General features: G+C 32.9%; 1 protein-coding gene across 1 annotated transcript in view; it reads right to left on the reverse strand.

Moving 5' to 3' along the window:
* LOC111707429 (FMRFamide receptor) overlaps positions 1-12,544 on the reverse strand; it is a 32,737-nt gene that overhangs the window by 16,896 nt on the left and 3,297 nt on the right. The window contains exons 2-5 of the mRNA XM_023480535.1: positions 9,836-9,888; positions 2,571-2,665; positions 1,000-1,068; positions 377-465 (exon numbers count right to left, since the gene is read on the reverse strand). Of these exons, the coding sequence (XP_023336303.1) occupies positions 377-465; positions 1,000-1,068; positions 2,571-2,665; positions 9,836-9,888 (306 nt within the window). The remainder of the gene's footprint in view (positions 1-376; positions 466-999; positions 1,069-2,570; positions 2,666-9,835; positions 9,889-12,544) is intronic.

Here is a 12,544-nt window from a genome sequence, read left to right on the forward strand (position 1 = left end):
ATTGAATGAATACCTTACCCTGTTCCAGTACCCATGGACCAAATGAATTATCCACTTCTAGAGAGAAAACTATGCCATCAATTCTTACACGGTTGACTAGTGGGGTCGGTCAAGTAGGCCTAGGATTAGGCTGGGTACTGTAAAAAGTCTGAACGCGCCATGGGAGTTGTCATACTTAGCCCTCCGACGGGACTACGCCAAGAAAATTGACCCCTGTAGTATGTTAGTCTGGTTAGGGCGACGTACTGTACCATAGGATCGGGTCAGTACACGCTGTTATCTGGAAACCTGGTACAAACTGGGCAGGTCCTGTTCGAATTCAAATTCACAACGGTCCAGAGTGCTATGCACTTTGAAAAAACTTACAAAAACTTACTGAGGTGAGAAAGTATCTCAGCTGATGGGGCCAGATTCTCCCAGATAAAATGTTTCATGCCGAAGGACAGTGGAGTCAGTAAAAGGTTACTAAATAAACATATATTAGAGTTCTCTGTTCTACTTTCTATGTTATATATTCTATATTTTATGTTCCATGTTCTATGTTCTATGTTTTATGTTCTATGTTCTATGTTCTATGTTTCATGTTCTATGTTCTATGTTCTATGTTCTATGTTCTATGTTCTATGTTCTATGTTCTATGTTCTATGTTCCGTGCTCCATGTTCCACGTTATATGTTACATATACTATGTTCTATGTTCCATGTTACATTTTCCAGGTTCTATATTCTATATTCTATATTCTATATTCTATATTCTATATTCTATATTCTATATTGCAAATTCTATATTCTATATTCTATATTCTACGTTCTATGTTCTGTGTTCTATGTTCTATGTTCTACGTTCTACGTTCTACGTTCTCTGTTCTATGTTCTATGTTCTATATTCTATGTTTTATGTTCTATGCTCAAAAATAAGTTATATATTGTACATCGTGACTTTATATAATTAATTTTTAAATCGAGATTATTTCTTTAAATTTAAATTTTGAAAAATTGCCTGATTATGAAGAGTAAATCAGCAATACAGAGACAACAGAGTAAATGAGTAAACACATTCCTCATTGATCTTCAAGTAAAAAATGTATTAATATATTTCTTTTATGTGAAAGGAATAGGGTTAATAGACGATTATGAGCTGATTTTTTAAAACAAACGATCACGAACAGACTTTTTTTTTACGATCATGAACAGATTTTATAAAATATACGATCACGAACAGATTTTATAAAACATACGATCATGAACTTATTTTATAAAACATACGATCATGAACAAGTTTTATAAAACATAGGATCATGAACAGATTTTATAAACATACGATCATGAACAGATTCTATAAAACATACGATCATGAACAGATTTTATAAAACAAACGATCATGAACAGACTTTTTTTACGATCATGAACAGATTTGATAAAATATACGATCATGAACAGATTTTATAAAACATACGATCATGAACTTTTTTTTTAAAACATACGATCATGAACAGATTTTATAAAACATAGGATTATGAACAGATTTTATAAAAATACGATCATGAACAGATTTTATAAAACATACGATCATGAACATATTTTATAAAACAAACGATCATGAACAGATTTTATAAAACATACGATCATGAACAGATTTTATAAAACAAACGATCACGAACAGACTTTTTTTTACGATCATGAACAGATTTTATAAAATATACGATCATGAACAGATTTTATAAAACATACGATCATGAACTTATTTTATAAAACATACGATCATGAACAGATTTTATAAAATATAGGATCATGAACAGATTTTATAAACATACGATCATGAACAGATTTTATAAAAAATACGATCATGAACAGATTTTATAAAACAAACGATCATGAACAGATTTTTTTAAGCGTGACTATCCGGAACATAATAATTTAAATATTCTTTCATGATTTATTATATATAATTCTGATGTCGTGAAGTTTAAGGAGCTTGTTTTTTGGAAAATAATGTAAGCGGATCCTATTAGAAACATGATCATGGAAGACAGATATTTTATGCAGGAAAAGAGTGTAAACACTTTCATAGCTAGCCAATGCAATGCTTAGAGTTCAGAACTTTTGAGTTGGAATTTCGGGATAAAGCATTGATCAGGCTCTACCTTATTCAGACCTACGGATTAGGTGGATAACATTAATTTATCCTCACATTTAAAATTGGATATCAAGGTCAAGCTTATCCTCACATTTAGAATTGGATATCAAGGTCAAGCTTTCAAGATTAAGGATTAACACAATTGATCGCGACCAATTTTAGTTCTATTTGATGTCCCTGTCTTGAGAAATTGATATAAAACAGTGTCATAGTTATACAAAAACTCACATATACGTAATATGGCCGACGAAGCCACGTGAACAGATACTGCACTGCCACTGGTGGAAATTCTGGTCACATGATACAGACATAACAATTATATTATCAATTCTATCCATTAAAAATGAAAAAGTATTATATTCGAATCATAATAGGAGCGTACCTAAAATTTTTAGGCACCTAAAATATTCTTTGGTATTTTTGTCAAATTTTACCTTTTACAGAGAACCAGCAGGCTCAGAGAGTTCCCAACTAGACCCAGTATTCCAGTACATGATGTTAGTACACCAGATACCCAGTACCTCCATACCTAGTACAATACAGTACAGTACAGTACACTACAATACAGTAATCCAGTTCATTATGTTAGTACACCAGATACCCAGTACCTCCATTCCTAGTACAATAAAGTACAGTACAGTACACTACAGTACAGAAATCCAGTTCATTATGCTAGTACACTAGATAGCCAGTACCTCAATACAAAGTACATTACAATATGATAGTCCAGTACATTATGTTAGTACACCAGATACCCAGTACCTCCATACATACTACAGTACAATACAGTACAGTAATCGAGAACATGATATTAGTACACCAGATACCCGGTACCTCCAAATCCAGTACAGTACCAGTACATTACAGTAAAGTATTCCAGTTCATAAAGATAGTACACCAGATACCCAGTACCTCCATACCTAGAATAATACAGTACAGTACAGTACAGCACAGTACAGTATAGTACAGTACAGTACAATACAGTACAGTACAGTACAGTACAGTACAATACAATACAGTACAGTACAGTGCAGTACCGTACAATACAGTACGTACAGTACAGTACAGTACAGTACAGTACAGTACAGTACAGTACAGTACAGTACAGTACAGTACAGTACAGTACAGTACAGTACAATACAATATAGTACAGTACAGTACAGTACAGTACAGTACAGTACAGTACAGTACAGTACAGTACAATACAATATAGTACAGTACAGTACAGTACAGTACAGTATAGTACAGTACAGTACAGTACAGTACAATACAATAAACAGTACAGTACAGTACAGTACAGTACAGTACAGTACAGTACAGTACAGTATAGTATAGTACAGTATAGTATAGTACAGTACAGTACAGTACAGTGCAGTACAGTACAGTATAGTACAGTACAGTATAGTATAGTACAGTATAGTACAGTACAGTACAATACAGTGCAGTACAGTACAGTATAGTACCGTAAAATACAGTGAATTACAGTCTTTACAGCTTGATACTTTGACTGACAAAGATTAGGAACATCTAGGGATGTTAATGTTTTTAAAAGCTATATTTTTTTTAAAGTTCGTTTTTAAAGACAGTCCTTTTTTAAACGATCGTTTTTCAATACGATTGTTTTAATAAAGCTTGTCATTTCGTTAACGATTGTTAAAGACAACCCTTCGTAAACGATCGTTAACGAAGAGAGGAGGAGAAAGGAAACCGACCTGAAGGGCATCGGTTCTTATCATTGAGTAGTGTTTAAGAAAATATCAAGAAGTTTTAGCCCCCCCACAATTTTTTACCTTCATGTAAGACCACATTGGATAAAGTTGCATGTCATTTTTTTTCAAAAACGATAGTTTTTTTCAAAAACGACCATTTTCATAAAGTTCTTCTTTAGTTAACGATCGTTAACATATTTATCAATGACAATTTTTTTTCTCCAAAAACAATCGTTTTTTAAAAGCATTGGAATAAAAAACGGTCGCTAATCGTTTTTATAAAAACGATCGTTTTCAAAAACAACCATTTTCAAAAACGATCCTTATCCTTTTTTTAAAGTTCAAAACGAGTGGGTCCTTTTTAAAAACCATAGGAACATCTCATTATCCGTTTATATATCTATGTTTCTATGTTCAAAGAAAGAAAAATAATAATGTTGTCAAATTACAAATATGTAGGATATAATTGATACAGAAACTGAAATGAATACTTGGTACTTGATATTCCGGTTTTATACAAATAATGATAAAAGAAAACAATTTATCTCCAGGGTTCCAGCGTCTTATTAGATTTTAAAGGGATTTGTGACGAATTTCGAATCTGACTCTTGGTTTAAAGACAAAGGTTTACAGGGAATTCTTTTGATAGTCACTGACTGAAAATTGACAATATAAACCTACAAAGACTTCAGGGACGATGACACTTCAGAAACGAGTGTACTGAATGTATAGTGTATACTGTCTGTTTCCTTCTATTCAATATTGCCTGCTTTGATCCTTTTTTCTTTGCCAAATCATTTAATAAGATTACAGTACCCTGCATATCCATAGAATCCATTTTCCTTTTATGAAACACGAGCAAGGTTAAAATTTGTTCAATCTCAGATAAAATGGATTAACGGATTTTAAAGTATAATTAATTTTTTTGTATTACCCACATCTGCATGTAGGGATGGGCATCTACCCACATCACCATGTAGGGATGGACATCTACCCACATATTCATGTAGAGATGGGCATCTATCCACATCTCCATGTAGGGATGGGCATCTACCCACATCTCCATGTAGGGATGGGCATTTACCCACATCTCCATGTAGGGATGGGCATCTACCCACATCTCCATGTAGGGATGAGCATAAACCCAATTCTCCATGTAGGGATGGGCATACCCACATCTCCATGTAGGGATGGGCATCTACCCACATCTCAATGTAGGGATGGGAATCTACCCACATCTCCATGTAGGGATGGGAATCTACCCACATCTCCATGTAGGGATGAGCATAAACCCAATTCTCCATGTAGGGATGGGCATCAACCCACATCTCCATGTAGGGATGGGCATCTACCGACATCTCCATGTAGGGATGGGCATCTACCCACATCTCCAGATAGGGATGGGCATCTACCCACATATCCAGATAGGGATGGGCATCTACCCACATATCCAAATAGTGATGGGCATCTACCCACATCTCCATGTAGGGATGGGCATCTACCCACATCTCCATGTAGGGATGGGCATCTACCCACATCTCTATATAGGGATTGGCATTGTTTTCAAAACCGATCGGAAAAATTATTGTTTTAGGTTTCGTTTTGGATTTTTCAGAACTAACTAACATTCATTTTTAGAAAAAAAGAATTGGTAAAACTAACAAAGTGTCAGTTTTAAGCTTTAAAAAACAAAAAGCGAAAGGACAAAATTATAGTTCTGAAGCAAAAAGGATTTTTTTGTTTAAATTTTATATGCTAGAATTGCATTAAGTATATCTTTGACAAAAATAGGTAAAAATCTTTTGAAATTCTTAAAATTTACTATTTTAAACATCTCTGAATTCCGAAATAAATTCATTTTTATTATTACATCCATGACAACGGAACAGACAGAAAATGACCCCTCTGTTAGGAATTTTGAACCAAATGTTCGTCATTTTGAAAAACATTTGGTGATTGTTATAGGGTGTAAAGAAAGTAATGCATCAGACTGCTTAAACAAAAAATGGCGATGAACCTGGTACTGAAAGAAAGTGTTCAAAGATAAAGTCTGAAACAACGTTTATGCAGGATGGAGGTTGACGTCTTAACGCTGCCACAAGCCTCCAGTGGCTCCAGGACCACCAGGTTACTTTTGGGGGAAGGAGAAATGGCGTCCTAACTCTTTAGACCTCAATCCAATCGAACTCTGTGGAGATGAAGTCGGAAAAGAATCAGTCTCAGAAAATTTTGCTCAATTGGAAAAGCGACTGAAGAGATCTTGGAGAAACATCAGCCCCAGGCAGACACTGGAGAACCTTAGCTTAAGAATGGGATATCCTTAAACCCGATCGCTTAATCTGAGTATCAAATGTGCACACTATTGATTTTCTTCTTAATCCTCTCTGATTAAAAGGTAAGTTTGATAACAATTACGGATACGATGCTATATCGACAGGACTAATATTCTATTGAACTAAAGTCAGCTGTATACAAGCCGGCTTTTAGAGCATTTAAACAAATATAAATGTTATCATGTTATTATGAACATATAAAAAACATATTCTATCACATTTCAGGACTGTAGTTATTTTGAATGTTAGTCTTAATAAACATTTATCCAAAACTTACATAAGTTCAATCGATCATTAGTTTAATTGATATGACACCACAACTGCGGGAAAATTAAAAACCGGTTTTTCAAAGGTTTAAAGGTAGTGTTCGTGAAAAATGAAAGGGGGTATAGGCTTAAAGGGAGTGTTCGCGAAAAATGAAAGTGGGTATAGGCTTAATGCGATAAAAAAGCGCTTTTGATCGCTACTAATCTTACTTTTATCTGTTGCGTCTATAAGGAGAAAATTGATAAAGACGTCTCATACCGAAGAGCGCAGCGCCCATACAAATTGAGGAAGTTGGAACATACGACTTAGACCGTAAAAAAATCAAATTAATATCAAACAAATTATTCAGATATTACAACCTATAGTCATCGATTATCTTTCGCCACATTTGTATATATTTAATATTTATACTAGTTTTGATTTTGTTTTAAAAATAATATTTAGCTTACAACTTGTTTTCGAACATTCCTGGAAAATATGAAAATGTCGTCTTCATTACCAAAAATCCTCGAAACAGGAATAAACGTTTTTACAAGTAACTCTCAGATCATAACAATTAAAACATATTATGAAAAATCAACTATATATAAATGTGGCAAAAGATAATCGATGACTATAGGTTGTAATATCTGAATGATTTGTTTGATATTAATTTGATTTTTTTACGGTCCAAGTCGTATGTTTTAATTTCCTCAATTTGTATGGGCGCTACGCTCTTCGGTATGAGACGTCTTTAACAACTTTCTCCTGATAGACGCAACAGATAGAAGTAAGATTAGTGGCGATCAAAAGCGCTTTTTTATCGCATTAAGCCTATACCCCCTTTCATTTTTCACGAACACTCCCTTTAATGCGATAAAAAAGCGCTTTTGATCGCTACTAATCTTTCTTCTATCTGTTGCGTCAATATGGAGAAAATTGTTAAAAACGACTCACACCGAAGAACGTAGTGTCCATACAAATTCAGACAGATGCAACATTCAACTCGGATCGTAAACAAATCGATTTAATTCCAAACAAATCATTCAGATATTACAAACAATAGTCATTGATTATTTTTCGACGCATCGTAAATAGTTGATATTTTATAATATTTTGTATTTTTCATGATCTGAGAGTTAATTTTAAAAACATTTATTCCTGTTTCGAGGATTTTTGATAATGAAGACGATATTTTCATATTTTTGTAAGAATGTTCGAAAATCCAGCGCCAGCGAAAATTATTTTTAAAAAAAAATCAAAAACATTATGAAATATTAAGTCATTAACTATATACGAATGTTTGCAATATCTGAATGATTTGTTTGGAATTAAATTGATTTGTTTACGATCCGAGTTGAATTTTGCATCTTTCAGAATTTGTTAGGACGCTGTGTTCTTTGGTATGAGTCGTTTTTAACAATTTTCTCCTTATAGACGCAGCAGATAGAAGTAAGATTAGAAGCGATCAAAAGCGCTTTTTTATCGCATTAAGCCTATACCCCCTTTCATTTTTCGCGAACACTCCCTTTAACTTTTGAAAACCCGGTTTTTATATCTGGTGTTGATGGTGTAATATTAATTAAACTAAACATCGATTGAACAAATGTAAATTTGGATTAATGTTTATTAAGATTAACGTTCAAAATGACAAAGTCCTGAAATGGGATAAAATATGTTGTTTAATAAGTTCATATTAACATGATTAAATTTGTATTTGTTTAAATGCTCTAAAAGCCGGCTTGTGAACAGCTGACTTTAATTCAACCGGATTGTAACAATCTAGGTCCCGAGTATTCGTTAACTACTTGTCTCTAACTCTAAATCTTCAGTCAATCATGACTATCTTCGTAGCCTATCCAGGCTAAAGACGTCCGTTTAAAACAAAGATTCATATGATACTAATTTATTGATAACAGGTAAATATAGATTGACCGGTCGGGCCGGTCAGGGTTGAACAAAACATAGAGAATATAGATAGGTGAACTAAACACAACCCCATGAATTTATTACAGGATATTAGTCCAATCGATATAGCATTGTATCTGTAATTGTTATCAAGCGTAACTTTTATACAGTAGGAATATCCAAAAAAAGAAGATAAGGAAGAAATCAAAAGTGTGTACATTGTTTTCTCAGATTAAGCGATCATGATTAAGGATATCCATCATTCTAAAGTTTTCAGCTCTGGTCTCATAAATGCCAAACAGTGTAAAAGATGACTATAATAGTCAGGGTCATAATGTAATAAAAGATAATCATAATTAACGATTTTTTGCGCATCTAGAACATTCTTTGAGTGATGCATTACTTTCAGTTTCTTATCACCCTGAGCTGTGGTTCGATACTATAACGAGCAATTGATGTTATTTAGGATTTCTTTTAATTGTATATTTTACTGTACATATGTACATATCTGTATAAAAGGAGCAAAGGAATACTTCATCAAGTGATCTATCATCACTGCAAACCAGAGAAAGTCAAGTTTATGAGACATTACTTGTACCATTTTGTGAACTCGTAACTCGTCTTTAAGTTTTGATCTTAGATGAGAAAAATTATCCGGTTACATGCAGGGTGTCCCACGAAACATGACAGCTGGTGAAAAGTTTTGAATGTCTTCTTCCATATACTGTATTAGAAATTGAAGACTTTTTGTAGTTTATTTCGTTTTAAAAATCTTCTACTCAAATATATTTTACTTTGAAATCAATTTTACTGTAAGATGACTCCCATACAATATTTTCTATTATTCTCTTTAGTATCAAACAACTTAACAAATTATGGAAGAAGACATTTTAAACCATTCACTAACTGTCATGTTTCGTGGGACACCCTGTATTATAAATTTAAAACACTCATGTTTTTCTTAATAACTCTTCAATAAGATGACTTATGATAGAAAACATTTATGATTTCAATCATACGGGCAATTTTCTTTAATTTGACCTAATATCAATTTAAAACCGGGACAAATATCATATAAAATTTGTGATTTAAAAAAACAGTTATACAAAGTTTTTGTACGCCTAAAGCAGGGTGAATAATTCTACGAAAAAAATGGATATCAACTTGCTAGTTATCCACCTTTTAGAAAATTGTTATATATGTTTTCTCCCCAAAAAATATTTTTTTTCTCAAATCAGCGAACATATTAACCCCTGGACTTAAGTGTACTATACTCTATTGTCCGAGACTGAGATATATGTATTGAATGCTGAGATATATGTATTGAATGCTGAGATATATGTATTGAATGCTGAGATATATGTATTGAATGCTGAGATATATGTATTGAATGCTGAGATATATGTATTGAATGCTGAGATATATGTATTGAATGCTGAGATATATGTATTGAATGCTAAGATATATGTATTGAATGCTGAGCAAAATTAATTAAATATTTACCTTTATTGTTGCAATGTCGGGCATCTCACCGCATTCTAGGCTACCGTTCAAACCTGGGCATAGATAATACAAGATTATTTTCATTTTTCACGGAAATTTAGACGAAAAAGTACAAGATCAATTTTACTTTTCACTGTAATCTAGACGGGAAAAAAGCGGACATAGACATAAAAAAAGATTAATTTGGCTTCACGGTAAATCAGACAAAAAATCATACTTGCACCGAAAACTTCAGTATTATGGATATCTTGTTAATTCTTGTTAATCTGCAGATTAATTTAGTCTTTATTCCGATTGATAGAATTGTCAATTAGCCGAAAATAAATTTATTTTTGTTATAGACATTTACTAGTTTTGGGTAAAACACATAGTTAGAGCTTAGCACCTTTTTTACCTTGTTTTTTTTTTAACATTAAAAGATTTTTATGTCTGATAGGAATCTAAGATCTACATCTTTACTTTTATTACATTGTGCAAAACCGTACTCGGACAGAAGACATCAAACAAAACAACTTGACAAGATTTTTTCATATTTTGTTTTGGGTCTAATATTATTAATATGTTATTAAAGTTAGAACAAACTGGAAATCTGTACAGTTTATGTACACAGGCTAAAAAATAGATAAACTGTGTTTTTTTTTATTAAAAATTGTTTCTTTGCTATTTATTCAGATTCGGAGCTTTTTTGTTTGCTGTGAAGTAAATTTTTTCCCCAGCTTTCTCAACTATAGAATTAATGCCTTTTAATTATGAATAACGACTGCTAAATACGTCATTATTAACGGNACGATTAACTGATACCTGTAATGTCTGCTGAACCCCTCGATTAAAAGAAATAGTTTACCTCCCCCTGGAGGATTTTTTTTCGACTTAATTCCACTCTATACTTATCTATTCTCTTTCAATATGTACAGTACAAGGTGTCCCAATAAACATGCTAGATGACTTTAAAGTCGTCTTTGATTTCTGATATAAAAGGCATGGCACAGAAAGTATAAGAACGAGGCTGTACGTCTGACGAGCTTTTCATAAAGTTTTCTGCATTTTTACCTCTCATGTCTTAATAATTGACGACATTATTAGATATATTAAGACAATTTTGATTTATTAAATAAATTGAAATTTGTACAATTTCTGCAATATCTCCGTCAATTTTGACGATATAAAAATGATAAACCACATTTTGAAAATCTCAAGACCAGGCGTTTTCGACATTAGATGTTAATCAACTGGAATACTGCAATAATTGTGCTCATTAAAAAATCCACCATGGATCGAAGACGATATAAAAGTCGTCACTTGATTTTATGTTTATGTTTGTGTTACTAGCGGCCAAGGATATTTTTTTTTGTAAATCTAAATTCAATGGGCCGGGAAAAGTGAGGGCAGGGGGGGGGGTTGGAGCAAGGGCTCACCCCGGGAAAAATTATCTCCCTAAAGGAAAACATTAAGACTTGGTTCAACCCTTGTAAATAATGCGCAATAAAAAACATTCTGTCTCATAAAATAAAATAAGTCGGTTGTATAAACGGATATGTTTCTTTAAGTACAAAATAGTTTTTTTAATCCCAAATAGCATAAAAGTTTTAAAGAAGTAAATGATTTATTTTTAGTTAGAAGAAGTTTGCACCTAATAGTTTGCACCTAATAGTTTGCACCTAATAGTTTGCATCTAATAGTTTGTACCTAATAGTTTTCACCTAATAGTTTGGACCTAATAGTTTGCACCTAATAGTTTGCACCTAATAGTTTGCCAACTTTTAACTTGAAGCAACAAAACACAATCTAGCTTTTTCATTATCTTCCAGTTCTCAGAAATTAAATTTAATCATGAAATTTTGACTTACATTGTTGAAAAAAAAACTTTTGTTCGTAATATCGACCTATCGAAGGTATATTTCAAATTCTAGACATTTTAATTATTCAAACTCATAAACAGAATTTTTATAACCATGAACTAATTTCGGATAAAATGTCCGTAAATTCAAAATACTTGGGACTGTAAGCATAATTTCAAGTGACCCTGCATGCAAAGAGGGCTTTGCCTGATTTACAACGGTAAACTTAAAACTTTGACTGTTCATCGAGTAAAAATAGCTCTCTGTTTTAACATAAACCCACGGAACCCGCTTAAATTCCTCTAAACTGAAAGGACGTCACATCAATGCCACGTGTATATTAGTAAAAGTACATCGACTGGTTTGTTCCGGTAAATCTTCTAGTCCTATTCTAGATTGATAGAAGTCTTATAAAAATAGTTTATGGTCCTAATGTTTTCGTAATCTTTTGATTGAATCCTTTTCCTGATCCTGAATCTGGTTAGAACCAGTTTGTGCAGATCCGCCATTAAGTTATTTCAAGTGACCCTCCATTAATAGAATGGCATGCCAAATTGACAACGGTACGTTATAAGATCAAAGATAATTGAGATATCCCAAAGACTGTAGAATAGTAGAAGATACGGCATTAGGAATTTTTCTGAACAGTGTGTACGCTCTGTACACTTTTATATGACGTCATTGGCTGCAGTATTGGTTTTAAATTCAAACCAGTGGCGTAAATAAGGGGGGTTATTGGGGTTACTTACCCCCCCCCCCTAGAATCCTGAGGCCCCTAGAATTTTTTTTAAAAAAGGTTGATTTTAAAATTGAATATCTTTTAAATTTGCACGAAAACAATTAAAATGTGCACTGTGCAGATACGTCGGAA

Source organism: Eurytemora carolleeae, unplaced genomic scaffold (assembly GCF_000591075.1).
Source record: "Eurytemora carolleeae unplaced genomic scaffold, Eaff_2.0 scaffold440, whole genome shotgun sequence".
NCBI classification, from domain to species: domain Eukaryota; kingdom Metazoa; phylum Arthropoda; class Copepoda; order Calanoida; family Temoridae; genus Eurytemora; species Eurytemora carolleeae.